Source organism: Cyrtonyx montezumae, unplaced genomic scaffold (assembly GCF_038088225.1).
Source record: "Cyrtonyx montezumae isolate F1298 unplaced genomic scaffold, pur_monq_1.0 scaffold_7, whole genome shotgun sequence".
Lineage (NCBI taxonomy): Eukaryota > Metazoa > Chordata > Aves > Galliformes > Odontophoridae > Cyrtonyx > Cyrtonyx montezumae.
This window is the reverse complement of record NW_027072078.1, coordinates 28560753-28586534: the sequence shown is the minus strand read 5'-3', so window position 1 is coordinate 28586534 and position 25782 is coordinate 28560753. Positions and strand designations below refer to the sequence as shown.

The window sequence follows — 25782 nt, the reverse complement described above, 5'->3', positions numbered from 1 at the left end:
GACACTGCAGTTCTGATAAAGAACTATAAACATGTGATAGAGGCAAAAAACAGGGAAGATTCACAGCATTGAAACCCCTGCAAAGAAGTGAATCAATTTGCTAAGTCATCCTTAAATTGACCCTGCACACTGCAAGTTAAGGAATTGGAAGGTAGAAGGAAGGCAGTCTGTTTTGTTTGCCCAGGAAAAATTATTCTTCTGAGATGGGGGGATTTGTGTGCTGTGACTTTGAGCATCGTAGTGGTATACAGCCACGTGGATCCTCTGAACAAGGCTGCAGCATTAACCAACCCCACCATCCCGTCTGCAGCTGAGATCAGTATTTGATTGTAGGAAAGTGGAGTAGAAGACGCAAAATTATGAATCAGATGGAAAAATAAATATCCCTTGATGTCCCACAGTTTGTCAACTGAAGAAAAATACACAAGAATTTGAGGTTTTATTAAAATGGTCTTAACACAAAGCTACAAACAGATGTTATGTTGTGCAGATGGTCCTGTATTCCCACAGATTCATTGCAGACAGTGATGAGAAAATCAACTGAGTTAAATTCACAGTTTCTAAGCCAGAAGTGATAGCAGCCATCTGAAATAAACCTTGTATATTTTTACCCATGTTCAAACTAAACTTGTTCTTGACATGAAGTTATCAAGCTTCTCTTTAAGATAAAAGCATTATCTCTTCTAAGTTCTTCCACCTCCCAACCTGCATATACATCATCTTTTCCATAGCTATGTATGAAACATAGATGACTCTGAACTTTCTCTTTGTTAACTCGAGTAACTTCATCCATTTCAGCCTCTCATTATGTTTGTCTTCTGATCCAGATTTATGCTGACAATTTCTTATCACTCCTTTTCTACTCATTTCCTGTTCTTGCAGTGTTCTGAGAATTGGGTACTTTACAGCAGCATTGATCTCACTGGTGGTGAGAGCAGAGGCAAGATCACCCTGCAGCTTTTACTTGTGATCCACTTACACAGAATGATTGTAGCAATCTTTTTTGCCATGATGCTGCATACAGAACACACAGTACAGCATTTATCTGTGTGGATAAACCCTTAAGTTCCATCACAGCTCTTTCATTCCAGTTTCCCATCCAAAATTTGGATTGGTTAATGAAGGGAGACAGTCTTTCTCATTATTTTTGTTATCGATACCATTTTTCGTCCTCCTAATGTGTTATCCATTAATGCTGTGTAATGGAAGCATTGGATTCACAGTGTCATAAAAGAAATCAAATACTTTGAAGAAAACTTTATATACAGATTCATAATAGTTGCCTTTATCAAACTTAATCCTGTCAAAATTTGTTTGACCAGATTTATACTCCATAAAATGCTGTCAAGTGTTAACTGTATTGCTACCCAGTATTTTGTAGATTTATCGTGCTGTTATTTTGCTGGGGATTGATGTCAATTTAATTTATGTACAGACCCTTGGTTATCTTTCTTCACCTTTTAATAGTGCAGCACTATTAGAAGTGGGACATTTTCAATCTGTTATTTGTGTACATCACCTGGGACAGGTGTCTTGAAAATATGTGGTGTTCTTAGAGGCTTCTCAGGACAGTATGCTTTCAATTTTAGTGATGTCCTTGGGTAATACAGCTCTTCAGAGCTGTGTTTTATACACAGTACATTTAATTTATACTTAATTTATTTCAAATCAAGCACACTTCATTTCTGCTCCTCTGCGTGGCTTTGAAAAGTGCTAATGATCTCTGAAATTTTTTGTTACAAAGATATCGAGATAGTAAACCACTCAGTTTGAACAGACGAGGTATTATTTTCTGCTCTAGACTTTATGGCTCTAGGCAAAACAAAAATTAGAAAAAATATGTTTACAGCTCTTATTTACGTCTGGATTATCAGTGGTGTGTGGCCATCAAATATTCCATTATTCAGCCTGAGAAGTGCTCTGCAAACTATTGACTGGAATAAGACGTCCATCCAAATTAGTATGATTACTTTCAAAGATTGTATTTATTCTTAGCACTTGCATGGTATTTCGATGAATTTTCTTCATTTAAGAGTCTCCAGGCATTTTGCAAACATTCATTTAAATGTATGCATGGCAGAAGTTAGCTACCAAATCCAATATACAGATGAAAGCTGAGGTTCAGTAAGAGGTATAATTATCATCCACTAACATCTGCCTTTCAAGGGGTCTGACTAAGTTTTCAATTCTAATATTTTAAATAAAATATCATTCTAAATTGAGAATGAAGGCTTTTATTTACATCATTCACAGTATCTGCTTTTTCAAATGCTGCTTCACACCATGAGAGAAGAGCCGTAGGAGTTCTGTTAGTAACTTTAATGCCAAGTTCTTCTTGTGAGTGAAATTGGTAGGATTTGTTAATAAAACATGTAAAGTCCAATTGAAGAAGTGCTGATGGCACTGTGGACATCTACAAGATTAGATGATTGAAAAGGAGTTGTATTCTGATATTGTTCTTCGGACTGGGAGGTGCAGTAGGCTCAACTATGGATCGTGCACTACTCTCAGCACTAGTTACTATCAGGGAAGATGAACATGGATTGTTGGTGGATGTTTAGTGTTTCTGAATCGTATGTTCTGTTTCTTATGTTCTGGGTTGTTCATGACTGGGCACAGCACTTTGCCTAGAGATCTAGTTTGGGATTTTTTGAGTATTTTAAATATTGCTTAGAAATGTAGTTCTTGAGGAATTTTTAGTGATACCATACCTGAAAAATACATGCAGGAAAGTCTGAAAAATGTTGCAGAAACTTAATGTCCTGTGTTAGCCAGTAACTGAAATCAAAATAACTTTCTACAAAGTGCTACCTCAGATTATTTTTTTAATGTTTATTTTGATACTAAAAAAAATAATAATAAATTTCCCATTTCCTGAGATACGTAATCTTTTTTTCTTAAACAACAACTCTGATAAGCTTGTCCTAAATTCCATCCATCCCATCCCACTTCCCAACCATGATCTGAAATAGCTTAGTCTGCTCTTTGAATGAGGCTTCATTAATTTTACAGGGTGTACCAGAGGACATTCACTAATGCTGTGTATCTGGAGTTTCTGAGCAGTCAATTAAAATGTAGCTATGTTTTTTTTCTGAAGTAAGTGAAGCATATTTCTTACGACAGCGTAACCTTTTTCTCCAGTCATATTTACTTGGTACTTCATAAAATTCAAGTAAGTGTAATGAATGTCTTAGGCAGTACTGGGGATTACTAAAGTTCTTCTGTGTTTCCTTTAGGCTTAATTTAGAACTTTCCACATTTTTATTTAACAGGAAGAAAAAAGTTTCACTTGATTAAATAAATATTTTTACAACAGTTTTAAATAAAGCACAGAACTAGCCACTGCTTTATCTTTTTCAGAAACAATGATAAATTTGGAACCTTATTATTATTTTTTTTTAATCAAGGTTTATGAGGTTATTGTATATTATCTACTGCACCATTGCAGCTCTGAACGAAGCAGGTAGAAAGCCTTTTTCATAAGAATGACAATTTTTTTATTCATATTTCTTTCTTTCCTTTAGCTCAGGTGAATTATTTTTTTCTTTATGTAAACTTGTAAGTCAAGTTAAGGTATAGAAGGGTGGAAAAAAATATACAAGTTTATCCAACAGTGTGTTTTATGTTTTACAAATATATAGTTTTGATTCTTCTTTCTAACATTTCACTGAGCTGACAATCTGATATTCTGGGGCCTTGCATTCATCAAAGAGGTCACAGACTGCCTTCAGATGTAGTACATATCTTTATCAATCCAGTTAGATACAGAATAGTACTGAGGTTTTCTTAGGAGCACTTCTGAGGAAATATGTGAATATGGTGTCCATAGAAAGCTTTTCTGCAAAACTTTCCTTTGATACATAGTGACAGTGATTTCTAGGTGAAAGTGTTTTGAGGTTCAAGATGCTACCCTTTTTCCCATCAATCCCAGTGAATATGTTCTTACCACATAAAATGTTTCCTTTTAAATGAATCATATTTTTGAATGACATTGAAATGGCATAGAGCATAAACTCATACTTAGGAAGCTTATGAGGCAGGTGAACAAAGAATCACAGAATGGTTTAGTTTGGGAGGGAACTTAAAAGGCCATCCAGTTCCACCTTATGCCATGGGCAGGGATACCTCCCACTGAATTATGATGTGTGCAGTTCTTCTCTGTCTTTTTTGCCTATCATAATAAAGGTATTCTAATGACTTCAGTCTGCAGGTTTTCTCTGCAGGTGTTGTATTAAGTACTCAACATGTTTACTAATTGTCAATGCCTTTGTTGTTGTTACAGATACAGCAGTGGTGTATAAAAATAGGAATGGACATGTTATTGAACTGAATGTTGAAACAAATACAACTACATTATTATTGGAAAACACAACTTTTGTAAGTAATGTATTTTATTTCTTGCTGGAAGTCTGCTAACCTTTCTCCTGTAACAGCAGTGAGAGAGTTCAGTATTTAAAAATCAGAGAGAATACATTTGCAACCTAGAGTAGGATATGTATAAATGGGAAGTAGAATCCATTCTGTCAGTGCATGATTTCTGACTTGTTATTTTATTCAACCTACATGCAAATAAGCAAGTTATTGGTGGATAGGTTTTTGGCTGTAGTTCATGTTTTGTTCAGGCTGTTTGAAGAATCAATACTTACTTGCATGTGTATTTTTGGATCTAGCTGATCTGTAAAATTTCATAAAATGAGGGAACTCTACCCAAAATGTTGAGATTCTTTTATCAGAAATGGGGAAAAGTGTTCAAAAATTGTATGAAGGTTTTCCTTTAAGCGATTATGTAGATAAAGAAAAATTTATTTTCTAGTCCTGTTAATCACTAGTTTAACCATTCCTTAGTGCTTCAGTAGCAAATTAGATGGCTGAGAATTTTTTTTGACCAGTATGTATTATAGACATGAGTAGCTTTGTCATATTTCTGAGTAGCAGTAATTGCTAAGAAATGTTTTAATGCCTGGTCTTCATTTTTCTTTGCTTGGCTTGATGCTGTTAGTCTCAGTGATACCACTTATATCCAACCGTGTAATTCTTGTTAATCAGGACTTTGCATCATAAATGCATAGCTCGTCAATCTTTCCTCCCATATTCTCCGTGCGGACCACTGGCTGTTACTGCTTGTCCCTGCATTATCCCTTGTGTAAAATATTTTCCACCTGTAGACCAAAAAGGATGACTTTTTCTTTAAAATCGGTGATGTTTCACAAGGGCTGATTTTATTTCTGGTGTGCCCCTGGCCATTTCTGATTCTTCCTTTCAAAACATAAATCCCCCAGTGAAGTTTCCTTTTAACTCCTAGAACTAGAAAGAAGAGAGCAGAAGTTTGGGAGAATGAACTTGATGCTGACATCCCAGGTCCATGTAAAGATGAAGGAGAAGGGAGGAGAAAGTCATATATTAAGGCAGAGTGTGTATAAGGCTCCCTTTGTGTAAGCTGTCCCCTTTCATATACTGAAATGTGCCTCAGTGTATGCCCTAGCCCAAAGAAAACTTTCAGGCACCATGAAAAGTAGACGAAAAGGTAAATTTCTGTGTATCTGTTGAGTCCTTGTCTGGCTAAGTAGAGGATTCACTGTGTTAGGCCTATACCTTCAGTGTGTATCTTGAATGCAGGCAGCTACTTGGACATCCCTGACTATTAAACATGAATTTAATTACAGTACTTGAGTTTCCTCACAAATGAATGCATACGCTTTTGGCTGGAAGTGTTTGGCTCATGCAGTGCCAGCATGAGAAGCTATTCAGGCTATTACCAGTCGTTCCAATCAGTGATGAATCAGTATGGACAAACTTCTTCACATTGCGAGTGTTCCGTCTTGTCAGAAAGTTGCTCTTGTTTTTTTCTTTACGGACCTGATTTATCCAGACTGACAAAGCTCTCAACATTAGATATCTGCACTTCATTAAGCATGGGAAACTGATCCAAGATGGCTAATGTTCAAACAACCATTAAATGATTGTTTATGGAATAGAGTCAAATAAAGATATAAGTGGTTGGGTTTTTTTTTTTCTTTAATGTGAAGCTTCACTCTGTGTGCAATGGAAAGCTTTCAGTGTTGGATAAAGTAGATTCCAGTCTGCCCAGGGAAGTGATGCAGTCACCTTCCCCAGAGGTATTTAAGGAAAGGGTTGATGTATGTAGACATGGTTAGTAGGCATGGTGGGGATCTGCTGGGGTTTTACGTGGTAATCTTCAAGGTCTTTTCCAGCTTTACTGATTCTGTGTTTCAGAGCCAGGCTGTATGTCTGAAAGCCTTACCTTCTAAGGTCTGTTGTTCCCAAATTCACACTTCAGAATGTACTCTTCCAAATTTATACATCTGGCTCATTAATCAGCATTTTCCTCAGTCAGTGTCACATCTGCTTCATCACTAGTGCATGATAGAACAGTGCTGGTTTAACAACTCCACAGAGCTCTCTTATTTTAATGAATCATACAGTGCAGGTCCAACATAAGCAGTGGCAATACAAGTTCCCTTCTTCTTCAGTGTTAGGTTTTCATTGTGGAACAGTCAGCTTTAAATGGGAGTTATTAGCTTGCTTTTCGTCTCTATTCCCTCTCCTGTTTGTGTGTGCTCAACTTGCCCAAAGTAGGGGCAGTTTTTTCCTAGTAATGTCCATTGAAAACAGAACTGCTGTAATACACTCCTAGTGCAGAGAGAAGGGGCTAGTAATGACTCTTTCTCCTAACTCATTGTGTGGTATTCAAAACAGCAGCTAAGAAGAGATTTCCTTCTTGCCTTACTACTAATCCTCTGAAGCAGTCTTCTAATATGTAGAGATCACTGGCTCTTATTTTGCCAGAGACTGTCATTTTTGTGTAAAATGTATTGCTTTTAACTATATTTGTGGTGTTTATTGTCTAAAGCACAGGTACTCCTGTCGAAGAGCCACTGCTATGCACATGCCTGAAAAAAAGTAGATTACAGTTTTATGAAAAACCTGCATGTTAGATGTAAAAGCTTCTAAAAAATGCCTTGCAAAATATCCATGTGCCTGGAAAGAGGAAAGGCTTTGTTTCTCAAAGGTGCCCATTTCTCTTTCATATGGAAATACTTACGTAAACTTCCTGAATTAAAGCATTTTTTTTTCCATTCACGTGAGGATTTTTCCAGAGAGTAAAAGAAATACCTGCAATTAATTTGCTGTATGAAAATGAAATCTTTTTATGTAATCAATCTATTATTGAAATAATGTGACCTTTATATAATTGAATTACTAGAAAAGCGATCTTAAGTATGATAACTACAATGATATAAGAGAATAGATTTTGAAGCATGAGGAATATCTTCTCTGGAGGTCTTAATTTTAAAGATATGTTTTCTAAACTGTGTCTGTCCTCTGAATGTATTTGTATAGAGCAATTGTTCAAGCTGTCTAATAAATAGTTAATAACTAATAGATAGCAGCTATTTTGAGCCAGCAGCATGTAAATGTTAACAGCTGGAGGCTGGGTGAGTCTTCCGTTAGGCAGAGCCAAAAAAAATCTGGACATTAATCACTGTGTGGCATCCTGATGTTTGTGATGCTGCCTCAAGATGTGATTACAATATGTTCTCTATCGTCTGTTCGAGGTGCCTATCACCATGAGCATAAGTGACATGCTTACCAGTTATTTAGCATTTAGCAATCTTTTACTGCGCATTACACTTCCAAAATAAATGACATTATGCCACATTGAGCTAAGCAATTTTAGTGTTCAACAAGCATTTCATTTATACCTTTTGCTGTCATAAATCCAGAAAGAGCAGGTTGCCAATTCACACACAACCCAGCTACAAGACCTGGATATTCTGCAGAGAGGAGAGTGTGGAGGGCCCCATTGTTTCTTCTGCTAATGGGAATTGTTCATCTGGTCTTCTGTGATACTTCTGTCTGTCTCCCTCAATGGTTTTATAGTACCCAAACACAAAAATTAAAAAATATACTAATATGAGAGGGAAAGTGTATGGGAACTGTGTTCTGTTATGGTCCTTTCCAAATGGAGCTGGACTCAATAATTCTTATGGGTCCCTTCCAGCTCAGGATATTTTATGAAATGTGTTTTAACACGCCTTTTGAAATTAAGACGACTTCAGAAATCTTGCTTTCATTTCCTCCTGTTAAAAAAAATAAATATTATGATAATGTTGGATATATGCAAAAATATTCAGATGTCATGCACACTCCCTAACAAACACTTGTCGAGAAATGAATGTAGCACTACTACTTTAAGCTTCCCATTGTAGGTGATGAGGTATATTTTGATTTCAACAAATAAGAAGCTTTTGACTTGTGTGTGATACCCAACAGTACAATGTTACTGTTTTCAGCTTGGATACTAGAATGACTCTTCTAAAACCCTGCCATTCCTGACCAGTGCTCCCACTGGATTTCTATGCCTTTCCACAACTCTTCTCAAACACCAGGGGAAATTGCATCTGAGTGTGAAGCAAACAAATCTTACTGAATTGCAAACCTGTTTCCAGTGGATTGCTAGGAGCATACCCTAGAGCATCATATTGTTGTATTACTGTGGGCCATCTTTTACACAAGGTTGGAGAGGAAAGGATTATTTCTTGCTGCCTGCCAATTAGAGGATGGCATCAGAAGGGTGAGTGAAGCAGAAGCCTTGGCTCATGAATCATGATTAGGCTGTGGCAGCCCAGCTGTGAAAACTGTGTAGAAGCCTTACAGCTGAAGGCAGAGAGTCCAACACCTTTTTGCAGGAACTGTTTTTTGCTGTGTTACAGAACTGTTCATACATACCCCTTCTTGCTGATAGCTACGTTTTTATTTCTGTTTTTTTTTTCTTTACATACTCTCTCTTTTGATGGGAAGCTCAGTGCAGCATCTTAATGCAGTTATAGTTCCTTTGTTGATTAATGTAGGTTTAATTGCAAGAGTAGCTTACATGCTTTTAATTTAAGAGTCTTATGGAAGAGATTAATGAAAGGTCGAATAATGGTAAATGCATTAAATAACATTATGTAACCACATAAATATTAGGAGTTGTTGCAACAGTGGACATTTTAACGAACCACACATGTTGTTAAATAGGTTGTTATGAACACTGAAACATTATCTTCTATCTCCTATGCTCCTCTAAATGTTAAATAACCCCCTCAGCAAAACTTTCTCTGTAGGGGGGTTTTTATGGGCTAGGGTTTATTGATACACTGCACTGCTGTACATAGAGGTGGGAAAGCCTGACAGATGAGAGGGCTTGCTGTCACCATAGACTGGTAGCCATTGGTGTTTGTCCAAGTGCAGGAGGCTTTAACATGCAGAATGCCATGAAGAATATCCCATACATTCAGGTGAAGTTACCGCTGTGTAGGATCACAGAATTGTAGGAGTTGGAAGGGACTTCTAGAGATCATCGAGTCCAACCCTCCTGCCAACGCAGGCTTCCTAGACCAGGCTGCACAGGTAGATTTCCATGTGGGTTTTGAATGTCTCCAGAGAAGAAGACTCCACCACCTCTCTGTGCAGCCTGTGCTTCATTGCACTGTGAAGAGGTTCCCACTCACATTTGTGCGGAACTCAGTTTGTGACCATTTCCTCTTGTCCTGGTGCCACATACTACTGAGAAGCATCCAACCTTGTATCTTGGCCTCTCTCTCCTCTGATATTTAGAGGTGTGGATCAGATACCCTCTGAGTTTTTTGGGCTGAACAGCCCCAGGTCTCTCAGCCTTTCCTCATAAGGGAGGTGTTCCATGTCCTTTATCATACTTTGTCGCCCCCTGCTGGCCTCTTTCCAGGAGATCCTTGTCTTTTTTTGTACTGAGAAGCCCAGAACTGGACACGATACTCCAGGACTAAACCCTGCACGGACCCCTGACAGACACTGCTAAGTACAGGCCTCCAGCTGGACTCTGTGTCACCAATCACAACGCTCTGACTTCTGCCAGTCAGCCAATTTTCAACCCACCTTATTGTCCACTCATCTGTTCCACTCTTCCTCAACATTGTTATAAAGATGCTGTGGGAGATTGTGTCAAACGCTTTGCTGAAATCAAGGCAGGCTATATCTGCTGCTCTTTCCCCATCCACTCAGCCACTAATGACATCATAGAAGGCTACCAGATCAGTCGATCTTCCCCTAGTGATTCTACGCTGACTATTCCTGATAATTTTAGGATGTCTCTAAAAAGACTACCGATCAGATTACTACTCAGTATAGTAGTGGCTAACTATGCCAAGGATGAGGAGTAAGGGGAGGAAAATTGTAGTGGTTTTTACTAATGAGAGGTTATTTTCTACTGGAGTAGTGATAGTGCGTGGATCTAGTGAGATTCACAGGTTTGTTCCTGCTTTTTGAATCCTACAACCGCATCTTCCTCTGTGTTATCTTGGGGCTGCTCAGAAAGTTTCAGGTAGTGTGGGAAGGTTGGCTTCAGAACAGCCAGGCTAAGATCCCCTCTCCACAAGATAGAGTTCAGCTTGAATCACGTTTTAAGGCACATTTTTACTTTGGATTGAAGACTGAATATTAATAGTTGCAACATACAACATCATTTTTGGATCTAGGCCAATGCTCAAGTGACATAGGAAATAATGTGTTAAGAAATGTGACCTTGGGAACCTAAGTTTTTCAACATTCTAATTATCATGCATTTTCCTAATTACAACTGGACTCACTAATCACAGGTCCCATTTTTACTGCTCCAGGGTATGCTTCTCTGCTAGCTTCACTCTTTTCAAAGCTCCCAGAGGCTTATCTTCTCCTTTCAGTCACAGCAGTAATAATGCAATAAAAAATCCATTGCTCCCTTTGTTGCTGGTACCATTCTAGAAAACAGCTATATGCCAAATGCCTTCTCTTTACGCAGCCACTCTAATTCTGTCCCATCCGATTCTTTTTGTGCATTGCTATTTGGTCAGTGCCTGTCTGGTAAGTTGATCTGAATACCTACCTATGAAAAAAACATGCAGAATCCATCCTAAACAACAACATTTTTCAGTTTGTGAAGGAAACTGAAAAAGGTGAGAGATCACAGAGAACACAGAGATCCTTTCTGATGGAAAAAATAAAAACCTAAACCCAGCTTAAACCTTCACAGTTGTAACAGGCGTTTCTGTTAGCAACAAAACACACATAAAATGGAAAATTAAATATCATCAGTGCAAAAAAATGACTTGGGAAATCAAACCTGAGAATATATTGTTCATCTGAATTTTGCTTTCCTTTTCAGTTATTTCTATGGAAAAGGAGAAAAAAAGTTAAATGCAGGGTGGGAAGGATGTTCTGTTTCTGTGCTGTGGAATCTTTCATTCTTTTACTTTCACTCTTTCTTTCTAAAGCTGTTCTCATCTGCTTTTTCTTTCCATGCCAAACTGCATTTTGCAGAACATACTTCAAATCAAAAGGCTGGAAAGCTGAGTGGGAAAAGGCTGTTTAAAGGCACTGTCTTCCTTTGCCTCCATTTAGCTCTTACTCCTGTGGTCTTTGGTAGCAGTGAAGGGCTGCAGTCATTGTTTGTCCGTGGGATCCTCACATTGCACGTTACTGCCAGGAAAAGAATTAAAACCTTTATCACATTAAGTATTTCTTTTGAATGATCACGGAAAAGCAACGTTAAATATGGTTAGATCGAATGATGTAGTCAGATGGGGGTTTTGTTTGAGTGAAAAATGCAAGATCAGATATAGGATTGTTCTGAAAAAGTGATGTCATATGCAGCTATGTATGGAAAATGGATGACAAATTTAAGAAGGGAAGAGTGTACAGGTGAAGTAGAACTAATTTAGGGTTAACAATTTATCTTTTTAAAACGTTTTGTAGTCGAATAGAGTTATTAGCTTCTGTAGGGATTTTAGTTCTTGATGTGGCGAGATGGAACAAATATGAGGGAGATAACTGTAATGACCTTTCCTTCTGCCTTTCCTTTGTTCAGGTTTGGAAGGGGACACGGGTGTACATGGAGGGCACAGTGCAGACAGGGTTTGGTTCTGTTGCCATCAGTCTGCTAACCAGCTATGCAGTGATGCAGAGGGAAATGAGCTCTTTTTCTATAGCCAGGGACCAGGCCTAATTAGTTGTGTATCTCCCTGTTTCAGAGCTTATTTGTCCATGGCTACAGTTACACAAGTCAGGAAAGAGAGATAATCCTAGAGGCAGAATCATAAGGGACAGCATTTAGATCTATAATTCTGAAGAAGACTCAACAGCTCCTAACAAAGCAAGGACCTTGGAAATTTGACAATATGCAGACATAGTGGTAGAAGAAGCACTCTCCAGATTTCTGATAACAAGATGCCTTAGGCTTTTTTTTTTTTTTTTTTAGTTCCACTATTTCCAGTATGATATTTTTTCAACACTTTCTTCTGAATTCAAAATGGGTATTCTCTTGAGAAGACAACAAATCATTGAGGTCAAGCTCTTGACAAACTTCTTTTTAATAAATAAACCAATCTATTCCCTGTAGCAAACATCCCGGTACACAATCTCTCCAGGGTTTCAGCAGCATACATCTAGTTTCCTGTGAAGGGGATCTCATCATCTCAGTCAGACAGTCAGCAGCCTATTGGTTGATGAAATACCTTAGACACATACACAGGGAAAAACTGGAATCTCTCTTTTGTTTGAGTTTACTGATAAATTCTGAATTTGTTTTCCACGGTGGACAGGAGAAATGAGTCGGTTTATAATGCATTTTTTCTTGAAGAAACTAGAAGGGTTTCTTCTGTGCACACAAGAGCAATTTCTGAATTTATTGCTAAGGTTGTCTGTAAACAAAAGAAAAAATGTAGTTGTAATTTAAACCCCTCTGAAATTCTGTATGAATTGAACATTTGATTCCTGAAAGGCTTGATTGTAAATCCAGCTTTAAAAACAGATTAAAAATGATTTTAGGATAATTTCAGTAAGTCAGCATTCATATCAGCCTTGGCCATGCAAACTTGATTTCTTATAGTCTAACTTTTTATTGTTTCTTCTGTGGAGCATTAAAAAGTACAAAATAGCTTTATGATCTTTTTCACAACTGTTCTGTTATGCTGAAAACCATTTTGCCAAAGCCATTACCTACACCATGTGTACAAGTTTTGCTGGAAGCAAACTAAATTCTGCAGGTGATGCAAGCTGGATGAACAAGGTCATTTTCAGCAGGATTCAGGATATTTTAAATCCCAAATCCATAACACTCCACTTAGATGGAGAGTAATGAGAGTAACTGTTGGTGTTGCCTCAGACTGCCAATACTTTGCAGCTGAGCTTGTCAGGTGTTAGCATTAATTGTATGATTACTTTTGTGGTGGCATAGTAAGCGACTGAAGATTCTTACCAAGTACTGGAAATGTTAAGTGCTGCATTCCTGAGAACAAATTTGGAAAACTGCCTGGGTTGCATACTGCTTATGAATGAGGTAGTAGAAGCAATAATTAATAAACTGGACCAAATCAGAGAATTTCCATGTCTAAAACGTTTTCAGTAGTGTGCCAAACAGAAGGCATGTTGTTCATAGATACAGTTTCTGGTGGTTATCTCATGAGAGGTTGTTTGTACATGGTAGAAATCTATTCTCTGCTTTGCAGATTGAAAAATCCCCCACTGCCTTAAAATACCCTTTTCTCTTCCTACCTTAAGGCTGCTGATTTGTCTTCAAACTTTTGATGCTGTCGTGCCATTTTACTCAGTTTTTCTTCTAAACTTTTTTTTTTAACTAACTTGTTTCTATTTATATTACTTAGTAATTTGAGTTTAAATTGCATGTCCAAATGTTGCATCTTGTTAGCTTATTGGAAGATTAGCACTGATCTGTGATTTCTGGTTAGGGTACCTTAAACCCCCATTGATTTCTTCAGATTAGCAGTAGGATTAGGTTAAATGTAACAGGATGCTCAAGCAGAGTCAGAAAGAGCCTTCGTATGTTGTTCTGCATAGCTGTTCATACATTTTTCATCTTTTAGCTCTGTGGTTCTTTTTCTGTACTACTTATTTTAATTCTCCTTTCCCCTCTCTGTCTTGAGATTCATTAAAAATTATTTCCTGCAACAGACTTTAAATCACACATATCTTTCTTCTACATTAGATGCATTAAATTTTTTCCAACATCAGTGTTATCCCTTGATTAAGTTACAGCCCTGAATTCAGTTGGGTATCATGTAGCTTTAGCTAGACATAAAACAGTATTAGTTTTATAATGGTATTTTATGTTCCACTTTATTTTCCACTAGGCATTTTACTTGCTATAAGAAAGAGGATTTTTCTTTAATGCAAACTGTCATGCAAAATGTTTGTGTGTGTGATGTTGAAAGAAACCTGATAAGGACATAGTGCACATCTATTCTTTTTTCTAGCAGTTGTTGTCGTGTGTTATCTTTAATGCTTAACCTAGTGACAGATGTCTCATGTAATCATTCTTGATGATCACACCAGCCAAAGCATCGTCCCTCTTCTTTTGAAAATGGTTTTGTTATCATTGTTATCCTCAAGCTTAGTGCCTGTAATTCAGCTCCTTAATTTGTAGTTGGTCTTGAAGCCAGATTCATCTGTCAACATTGTACTGACACCTGAAAATTTGCCTAGGAATTACTGTAGTCCATCTTTTCTGTAAATTAAGCAGGTTTTCCTAACCAGTACTCTTATGAATTGAGAATTATTAAATTAAGATAATTTGGAAAAAAATCATCTTTCTTTTTGTGAATTCACTTTTATTGTTACTTCATTTTTAGGTAATTTTCAAAGCATCAAGATACTCAGTTTCACCAGACTTAAGATTTGTTCTTCTTGCATATGATGTAAAACAGGTAAGCCAGCATTTCATTGTTAAATGATCCTTTAAATTCAGAAGCTGATGCCCTTGTTGCTTTGTGTATTATGCACGTGACTCCGCATGATATAGTTTGATTTAAGTGCTTAATTTCTTTTTCCATAACTTTCTAATAAAATGATGCTAACACATGTATTTAAGAGCGACAGAAATACTGTGAGATTTTTGGTTGAAGTAAATTGCCACGAGTTCTCTGTAGTGATACGCTTGCTGTGTTGTAGAAGTTTCCTAATCCTTGAACTGTTTTTGGATGATTATGTGAAACCCAATGTGAAATATTCTAGAGGTGTCAGTGTAAAATTACTCATTTATTTGAGAGTAGATCCAGCAGGAGGGTTCCTATTTGACTCTTGTGTGAAAAAAACCTTTCTCCTTGCTGGTTCCTTTCTTCGTAGTTTTTTACTATGTGAAGGAGTTCTTGTATTCCTTCATACTAACAATTTCCTTATTTGACTTATTGAAATTTTTGTTTTGAACGAGTTTGTTTGGGATTTTCTTAGCAATATAGCCAATATAGAAAAAATGCAAGTCATGAAAATATCCATCACTTTTCACTAGACTTAAATGCAGTAGCCTCAGTGTTGAATCTGACCCTCAGTAAATGTGATCCATTGACATGAAGACAGTAGTGGTTGTGGTTCTGGTTGGCTTTGTATGAAACTTGTGATGCTTACTCTGGAATCTAATAGGTATTGTTGTGGCTTTCAAACCAGAAAAGTGCTCTAGAAGTGGTGATGACAGTGCTAGAACTGGTTAATAGCATGGCATTGCCAGCTAAATCCTATATTCTTGTTAACAGTAATGCCAGTGAATTTTCTCACATTCCTAAAAGAATCTGTTCCTTAAGGTTGGAAGGAAAATCACCAGAAAGTGTTGAGGAATTCCTCCAAAATTTAGTCAAGTTCTTGTAGTGACTATGTGGTAAAAAGCAATTTTTTTCTCAAAATTTTTCAATTCTTTAAGAATTTGTTAGACTGATAAGGCTGACTTCAATGCTTTCTCAAAATCCGTAATAGAGAGGGTATACAGTGCCTTGCAGAGCCTCTCTCTTTCCACATAGCTAATGTTTCTTATATTATGAAAGACTAAGTGCTTATTTTTCACGATACTTCTTGTGCTTTTCTTCAATCTGTGCCTGATACACTGGTTCTGGAAAAGATGAAATCCACTCATCTTTCTTTCAGTTGTTTGCCATCAATCGTTAAATCAGTTGTCTACAAAATAAATAAACAGTAATAAAACTTTACTAACTAAATTGGAGATTTTTAAATAAATAGCAAGAGAATCAAGGCAGATTCTTTCTTCAGAAGAACTTCACTTGAATATAGGAAGATACATTTGAATGTATATTCTTAAAAAACTGAGAAATCGCTTCTTGTTGCGTATTAAAACACAGTGGATTGTAAATGTTAATAATCTAATGCCCTGTACGAAGAACTGCAGATAACTTGTAGGTATGTAGTTTGCATCTCTGCAAATTCTTATTTATCTCTGGACCTCCTAGCCTCTGTCACTTATTTGTTGTGGTTTAGGTGGCTAATTGCATTGTCAGATATTTGCTGGGTTTTCTGCTCTTACTGAATGTTGAAAAATAACTGTGTTATTTTTTTTAATGATAATGGTTGCTTACATACATTAATCTGTGTTCTTTGTGATGTACAGTGATACAGCTGGAACAAATTTATTAATCAACAGTTTTATAAATAAGTTAACGGTGCTTTAGCTGAACAGATTGAAGAAAAATAGAGGCAAATAGTTCTTCAAGACATTTGTCATGAAATTGTGATTAGAAATAAGGTTATTTTGATGCTTGGATTAAAAATAAATGTTGAGTTAAATTAAATATTTGAATATTTATTTTACTATTGTCAGCATTTTCGTTATTTTATGCTTGGAATAGCCAACTTTAATTAAATGTGCAGTTGTTTCAGCACAATTAAGAATGTCCTCTGCATAACGGCACATAAATCTGCATGAGAATAAGCCATGTTAGAATGCAAAACTGATAATTGAATAAAACATTTAAACCATGCCTAGTGGAAGGAGCAGAACTGTCCTGTTGGCATAGCAGCTGTTTTACTGTAGCTCTATAAACTTGGAATTCCTTTGCTGTGAAATTTGAAGTGTTGTAAATTGATTTCTGGACAGCAAGATCTCTCCTTTATATCATAGCAGATTGCAAGATGTAAGCCAGCATTTCTGGCGTAAGCTGTGCCACTGTCTGGAATATCCTTATTTTTTTTAACATGTCTATTGCAATTTTAGAGGTACTTTCTCTGTGTTCTTTTCTGTAGTATTCTGTGCTTCTGAAATGCTTTCATCAGTTCTCCAGGTACTTGACTTTGCCAAAACTTTCATGGCTTGACTGTGTGTAGTTCAGACTTGGCCACTCACTGTAATTTGATTGGCTTCACTGAAAAAGTCTCATTTTTGCAAGGCAATAGATCAGTAGGGAGGACCTAATATGAGAAATTAAGTGAATGTCCTACCAGCCTGATTCTTCTGGAACTGTGTGAATGCAGCAGCAGGGGAACCTTTGTATGTATTGTATGCAAAGGGGGATAGTTCTGTGGTGGTACACCTTTTTTGATTTTGGTTTTTCTTTTAAGATTATGAAGGTATGAGCAGAGAATGAGATACTCTGCGAGTTTGAACATCTAAGCCAGTTGAGATTTCCAGAGGAAAGGTTATTTCACTATTGCTTTTATTAAAGAGTATGTTAAAATGACCTTTAGACATTTCTCACTCTGCCGGTGGTATTATTCACAACTACCAAAAACTGATTTATACTTTTGATTAGAAAGTGGAAATTGAACATTCGATTCTTCTGCTAATGGTAAAGGATAGGACAGTAAACTTACAATTTCGTGGTGCAGTGAACACTTAAGATCCAGAGAATTTCTTGTTCCCAGTGGGGACTTTGTGTGTCCCTCATCAGAACATTGTACCTGGAGACCATCTGAAACTGAAATAAGTTTTATTCTAGGCACAAAAGATGTGGGTTTATTTATTTATTTATTTTATCGTGGATTTCATAGACACCATGTTCTTGCTAGAATATAGTATGCCCTGGAAGAGCTAATAAGTAAAGTGAATAAATAAATGGGATCAGTTTCTCTTTTTCTTCGTGAATACCTTTGTTGTCCTCACTTGGTTTAATCATTTCTTCCTTGTCACTTGCTGCTTTTATTTTTTCCTGCAAAATACCGTTCTCTTCTTTCTGCTTTCAAATCCCTATTGAATACCAACTTTCACATTTTTTTCCTTCCTTATTCTCTATTATTGCTAATGCTTATTTTCCTTATTCAGTATATTCTGTGTAATTTGTGGCTTGGTTTTAGCTTTTGGTTCAGAAACATGCTTATTAAAATCTTAAAAGTTCATCTCTAGTCTAAAAGCACAAGTATTTATAGTCTCTAAAATAGAAAATGCTTTTCCTGAGGTGGGGCTTCAAACTGTAATCTCTTTTAGCTAGAGAATTTTAGTAAAACTGTGTTTAGCTCATAGCAGATAATTCTTACATTAAGATCAGGATAAAAAAAATAATAGTCTTCATAAAGGAGGAGAAAAGCAGAGCTGTGGATCTAAATGGGTGGAATATATCATTTTTCATTCCTAGTTTCTGAATACTTAACGTTATTGTATTGAAGAAAAGACAAGAGTTCAGCAAGCAAAGAAACCCCAAGAGAAAAAGAAATTACTTATCTGCTGTGCATTGATGCCTGTCATCATTTTACTGCTGTAATCTCTATTTTTAGAGGATAATGATAGAGAGTACTGACCACAGTATATGGCAAATGGTGAGAGAATAGCAAGAAAGGGCATGCTCATCAAGCTCTCCGAGTGTGCCGAGGGTGTGCGTGATACAGGCAGTGTGTCAAGTGTACTGAAAGGCTCTTCAGGAGTTTATCTGTAGATTAGAAGAATCTTTGAGGGGAAAACATTCAATGCAGTGTTAAATTACGATTATATGATCAGCATTGAGAGATTATCTTCCTATGAATTATGTGGAAACTTAGTGTTCAGTTGTCAGTAATCTTGGTCAGTTAGATCTTTTTTTTTTTTTCTTTGAGAACTAAAGGATAAAGAAATTACCTTGCATTATTTCTTATTTTTAATCAAGGCACTCTTTGATGTTAAATGCTCAGAACACGTGCAGGTGTTTTCAATGATATTTTTCTACAGTGCTTATGAAAATGTGACTTTGAAGAGCATTACCTAGAGTACAAGCTGAAGTTTCATAACATACAGAAAAAAAGATTAAATGAATAGTGTATTCCAACACACAGAAACCATATTTACTCTCAAGGTCTCCCTTTCAAAAGACTTCTTATATCAGTAGGGATCTAGACAACAGTATTTTATGTAACACTGTATATGAATCAAAGATCTGATATAAAATTCACCCTTTATTTTTTTCTCCAGAAATACATATTTCTTCAGATAAACACACGGGTAATGTCTTTCTTAGATCTTTGGGAGTAATCTTTCATTTGTTCATTTTAAGGTTAATACAGAAGAAAATTAAACATTTTTCATATTCCTGAATGTAAGAGAGCATAAATAGAAGTCTGATCCAGACATGACTTTCCCATTCATTTTTATCTGTCTTCAAAAGTGTGTAGGTTTTACCACCATGCAGTAAGAAAAGAACAACAGAACATTAGATTGCATCCTTCACCAGTATTCAGTTCTTACAAATATTCTTTTAGTTTCTGAAGAGAATAAAATCTTTGGTGGTAGATCTTAAAGGTCAGGCATTAAGAAGTCTGTGGAAACAGGCTGCCCAATTTTTCCTCTTTTAAAGTCTGTTGTACTTTGAGTTGGGGTTACCTGAGTGCCTTCAAATTTTTTAAATTATAATAGCTAGGCTGTAGACATCTATTGCATATACTTGACTTGTTTAAGTGTTTATTTATTTATTCTATGAAACACTTGATTCTGCCAGCTAGCATATTTATTCATACATTTGAGGTCAAGGAAAAGCTAAAACACAGACCTTCCACTTTTCATAGGAAGGAACAGGAGGTAAATGCAGCTGCTTCGCAAATAACTTCCAGGGACTCTGTTCTATTTGTACTTACAGGAGTCCTGTTCAACCGTAAGGCTTAGAATATTCTATTTTATTTTGTTTACTTTGGATTTAAGTGTAAGATACCTTTTTTTTTTCTTATTCAGGATCCGCAGAGATGATCAGTCTTGTTTGATAATTCTTTTTCAAAGATGAGATTGAAAGAGAAAAACTGTGCTTCGCTATCGTTTAGTAAAAATGTTTTGTAGGGCACTTAGCTTTTCAAAGTAGATATTTATTGACAGAAAAACTGTTTATTTTCAGTAGTGTTTTCCTGCCTACTGTTATTTCAGGAAGACTCATGTAGTGCCCAGCTGAGTTTCCAAGATCCAGCTTAGACACTCAGTCTTCATATAGCTGTGATTTTCTTGTCATCGTATTCCTGCATGGCTTCCCTCAGAACTAGCCTCCCTGTGTACATCAATAGGCAGTATTACACTGTTTAAGTCAGCAGCTTCCTTAATCTACGAACTATTTATTTTATATGGTGTCAGCTCAGCTTCTGCTTTAATTCTGCCAAACCTGTTATATCTTAATTCTTTACTGAACATTGGTAGTGTCCAGAAATGCTCTAGAAATGTCTTTTGTTAGTTGAGAATTTGTCTATTACAGCCCACAGACTACAAACAGGGAAATTGAAAGGGTGTTTTATATTCCACTTATCTTGCTACAATCTGTTGTATAAACAAATGATGCTACCAAAAATAGCGTACAATTGATAGCAGATTTTCCAATTACATTGTAATGTGTGTATCTTTTCAGAAGTACTAGTGACTTTTTTTTTTTAAAGATATAAGTTAGAATTAACTCTTCCTCAGTGTTGCTGAATGGAAATAAAAAGTTAACTTAAGATCAAAAAATAAAGGTCATCCTCAGAAAATAACAGCACAAAGACCGTTAGCAGTTGTAATTGGAGAATTGTTAGTAACTGGAAAAGCTTAGAGGAGCTTTAATTTGGATTCATCAGAAATGACTGTAGTCACGGATGCATCTGTTTCTTTTTCTTAGTCTTCTGCTTGCAAGAAATATTAATTTTCTCCATTGTTTTCAAAAGAATATGAACTAAGATTATTTACTTAACTTCGTTTTGACTGGTTTTATCCTGAGTGTGAATCACTGTTAGTTGAACTTCTACATTTGCTGATTCCTCAAGTACAAGTACTGGCGCATCTTCAAGTACAGTGAATAAGTGATGCCTGAGGAGCAAAAATCACTTTGTGGAACTGAGTCAAAATGTTAAAGCCTTTTACTGAAAATGCCTTTTTTTTTTTTTTTTGGTGATGTATCAGCATGTTCCACAATGACTTTTCAGATCTAATTTTAACATGCTCTTGACTATATATGCTGAAGATAAACAAGATTGAGTTACATAAAGTTCATTTTAGCAAATGTCTGCAATCCAGTTCGTGTGTTCAGTGCACTTAGAAAGTCCAATTTAAAAAGTGGTTCATTTTTTTATTGTTGTTTTTATTTCATTTTTTCCTAATATCCTCTGTCTAAATTTCTTTCTAAACAAAACTGGGTGTGTCTGCTGATATATTGGACAGTTGATTTAGTTAATGCCAAGTCCAACTAGACATAGCTTGCATGAACTTGCAGGGTGATCCAGTTTGTTTGAATTCATAGTATCATATCGAATGGCCTGCATTGAAGAGGACCTGAAACATCATCTAATTTCAACTCTCCCTCCTGTGGGTAGGGCCACCAACCACTAGAGTAGGCTGCCCAGAGCCACAGCCAGCCTTGCCTTGAGTGGGATGGGATATCTGCAACCTCTCTGGGCAACCTGTTCCAGAGCATCACCACCTTCTGAGTAAAAAACTTCCTCCAACCTAAATCTTAATCTGTCCTAATTTAAAACCATTCTCCCTTGTCCTATCACTATCAAGTCATGTAAACAGTCATTCCCCCTTCTGTTTGTACGCTCCCTTCAATTATTGAAAGGCCATGATGTGGTCTTCCCAGAGGCTTCTCCAAGTTAAATAACCCAGTCTTTCCTCATAAAAGTGCTGCTCCGGCTGTCTTCCTATGCACTGTTTGCCATTGTGATGCTTGATCAACTTGTCTGAGACTACAGAAAGTTCACTTGAATAGAAGTTAGTTTAAATAACATGAAGAGTAAATGCAAAAGGAAAAAAAAAGGTATGATAACATGCTGGTGGCAAAACTTGGTCCTTGCTTCCACTCTTTAACATTTGATAAAGGACTTCAAATGGATAACTAGTACAAATAGTGGCCAGCATGACTATCAGTCTATATATCTCCTTATCTTAAATAATGGAAATGAAAGCCAATTCATAAGCTGTTTGCCTTTCAGAAATGTTTGACACATTTTTTTTTCCTTTTAACCTTGAGATGATGTGTATAGTAGTATATTAAATTAGCATAAAATATGATCATTGAGAGTGATATATGGTCAGTGTGTTCCCTTATGTCAAGAGGAATGAGTGGTAGTTGGTTCAGGACATTGATTAAGGCACTATTAAGTAAATTAGAGATGTAGTTTGCTACACAAATGGTGTATCAAGTCTCATCTGTGTTGTATTTTATTACTCTAAAGTGAAAATATTTCATGAAAGTGCGACTGGACAGGTGTATGTATAGAAGAGTTGTCTGTGAATGATTTTAGTGAAACTGGATCTTTAGCTGTCACTTCTTTAATTGCATAGGAAAATGGAGTGGGCATACTTGTCACAGAAAGCTTATTCATACCATGCTGAAAATTATCCATTAAGCTTATCTATCTGGTGTTAAAGTTTCCCAGAAAAATGAGGCTGAGGTAAAGAAAAACCACTTGAAAATGACACATTAATCCTGTATATGTTCTAAATAGTTATGAAATGAAGATTTTGTTGTTGTCAGGTGAGGAAAATATATAGTACACTGTGTATGAATAGGTTCTCATGGATTTGTGCTTTTGGCACACTTCTCATTTATGTGCACAATAAATTCTCTTTGTCTGTTATCCCTACAAGGTATAAATTCAAATATGCAGAAGAAAAAATAGCTTGTGATGATACTTCCAAAATATGTTTCTACTTACAATAGGAAATGGTATCCTCAACTTAATTGACATAAACTTACTGAGTATCATCTTTTACTGACTAGTTTTTTGCATATGTAAGAACAGGAGTTGTCTTGAGTAGCAGTTCCCTTGTGCTGATTTTATGCAGCATGTTGTATAACAGCAGTTTGCTTTAATAACAGTCATAGGAAAAAATGAAATTGCTCTTTGTCTGCACTTACTGGAATATTGCGTGAAAGTATCTTAAGAAATGATGAAAAAAAAATTACCCTAAGTCTTTTGCATGCGCCTGTCAACCAGTGTAGGACAAAGATATGTCAATGTGGCCTTGCTCAGCAGATAACAAGGGAGATGTCAAGTAAGGGCAAACTGTGCCACTGTGTCTTTCTTCTGACATTCTCGCTGGATATATAGCACTTTTACCATGTAACTTTCAAAATGCTGTATGCAAGATTGGCTCAAGTTGTGTAGAGGAAGATCATAAAAAGATCCAGAAAGATTGTTATTCTGTCTCATAAGAAGCACCAAAAATGCTTGGTCCTTATAGAAGAATAAAGTGGGGAAGTGCTTTACATATGTTGTGGGTTAACCTGACAGGAGCTCAGCACCACACAGCCAGTTACTCACAGGACAGGAAAGCAAAATGGAAACAAAACTGCAATGACAATGCTGTGTCTGTCAGTTACCACTTGCTGAGCAATGCACTGCACCAGCACGACATCCTGCCAGCAATGCAGGGTACTAATAGCAAGAAGTAATAGTTGATGAGTAAATACTTTCAGAAACAAAGTGAAAATTCAAAGAAAAATCTCATGAGAGTGGAAAAATACTGTAGTATTGAATAGGTGGGCTGAATCATATATGAGATTTCCTTGTCTAATTGCAATTGATCCCTTTGACATTCACACTCATTTGAGAACCCTTCACCAGCAATGAGAATCAACACAAGAAAGTTTGTGAGCTAGCTTATCTGATAGTGGAGTAAGTTTCCTGAAGCTCTGGTTTAATTAATTCCTGCGATGTCCCACAGTTACTGGTGATTCAGGAGAGAACTTCGATCTACCAGGACATTTTAGGAAAAAAAAAAGAAAAAAAAGAAGAAATCCATCAATGCTTTTCCATTGGTGTTCTTGATTAACACAGGTGACTGTGTTAATCAAGAACATAGTACATAAATGAGGCTAAAGTAACAAATAGTAGGTCTCTACTAAAATTTTTCTCCTCTACCTCTCCTTTTCATGAGATAAGTGCAGTCAGTAGATTCAAAATCCTCAAAGATAGCTTAAGCAGATGAAATAAGCCCAATGCTGAATCAGTAACAGGCTTTCATGTCAGTAGTGAAAGACCATCTCCAAAAGAATACACTGAAAACTGCTATCTAGATCTTGTCTTGGGAAAGATACATTCATCCAAAGGAAAGTTCAGTTAGGAGTCTAAATATTAAATCACTAAAGACTGCATTAGTGTAGTGTCTTCCAGTCATTAATTTCAATGTGTTTTATGAAAATATAGAGCTATGTAATGGTTTTTGTATAATGTATCTGTTCTGTCTCAGAACTGTTCTGTTTCTCTCTGAGGTCTCCCTTTTGTCATGTTTGTACGCAGGCTCTACTTCCTAATAAAGTAATATAAAAATGGCTGGGAAAGAGTAGTCATGAGTACAGGACAGTGCATGTCGTGGTCCATACACTTTGTGTGGAGGTGACCAGTGAAAACATACTTGATGGTGAATATTGTTGTGACACCTTTGCATTACTACTGGCTTTTAGCTCTCTCTGTTTGGATTAAAGGTGATCTCAAAATTTCTGCTTCTGTAGCAGTTAAAATGTTTCTATTGAGGCATGTGAGCTGCACTCTGCAGCATGGGCTGTGACTTGTGCTAAGGATCCTGGGCAGAGACACTTAAGTAAGCACTGGGAGCTTTTGGAAGGTTCAGTGTCACAGCCAAAATTTCCTGGTATGAAAAGGTATGGATTAACCATTTGGGTCTTGCAGAAGTGAGCTGTGTCAGACGTCCCGCCTACAAAGGGTCTGCATTGTGCACCATTATTGTACACTTTGGTGATTCCACTGCTTCTCTCTCATATATTATTACCAGATATTATTGCAAGCTCCATTCAGTGTTATTGCATAGTGGTCTTTGGATTGATAGTGATTTTTTTTTCCTCTTCTCATTTCCTGCTTATTGCTTAAATAGGGCATCAGTGCTTCTGCATATGGCAGCTGGAATTTGTAGTGGCAAGGGATTGTAACAGGATTCATAATGCACTGATGCTCACTGTTTTGCCTTTAATCACTTACTCTAGAGTAGTAAACATAAGATTCTAGAGGACAGTATTTTGTATTGATTTCACTTAAAAATAAAAATAACTTGGCAAAGCAAGGAATTCTATTAAAATATTGATAGAAAATGTTGGAAGATGTAATAAAACCTTCAAATGAAGTAATATATGTAAGTAATCAGGATGTGTAGATTTCATCATTATGAATGACAAGCTTATGATGAAAAGTGCTTTCATAGTACTGAAGCTCTGTTTGTATACTGGGACTCTATTCCTTTTCTCATGGGCATAGCATGTAAAAAATGATTTGTGTTGTTTATAGAAGCATTAGAGAAGAAGCAGAATCTTTTGAGAAAGTCCTAAAATATGCTCTTAATTTCTCTTTTTCTTGTCTTGAGTTCACTCTTCTAATAATGTTTCCTGGCTGTACTGTTCCAGTGTATGCAGTAATCACTTAAACTGAATTCAGTGGCTATGTGTTTTGCTAGAGCTGCTCCATGATGGTTGATTGGCGTCAAGTCACTATTAAATCACTTAAATCAGCCATGGTGCATAATAGTCTGGCAAAACTTTTAAGTGACTGAGATCTCAACTGGCACAAGATGAAGCAGGATTAGGTTAAAGGTATTAGGTAGTTGGAATC

The 25782-nt window shown here is 36.5% G+C and overlaps 1 protein-coding gene across 1 annotated transcript in view; it reads left to right on the top strand.

Moving 5' to 3' along the window:
- Positions 1-25782, top strand: part of DPP10 (dipeptidyl peptidase like 10) — a 197629-nt gene that overhangs the window by 85490 nt on the left and 86357 nt on the right. Inside the window, exons 4-5 of the mRNA XM_065750344.1 lie at positions 4283-4377; positions 14664-14738. Coding sequence (XP_065606416.1) covers positions 4283-4377; positions 14664-14738 — 170 coding nt within the window. The remainder of the gene's footprint in view (positions 1-4282; positions 4378-14663; positions 14739-25782) is intronic.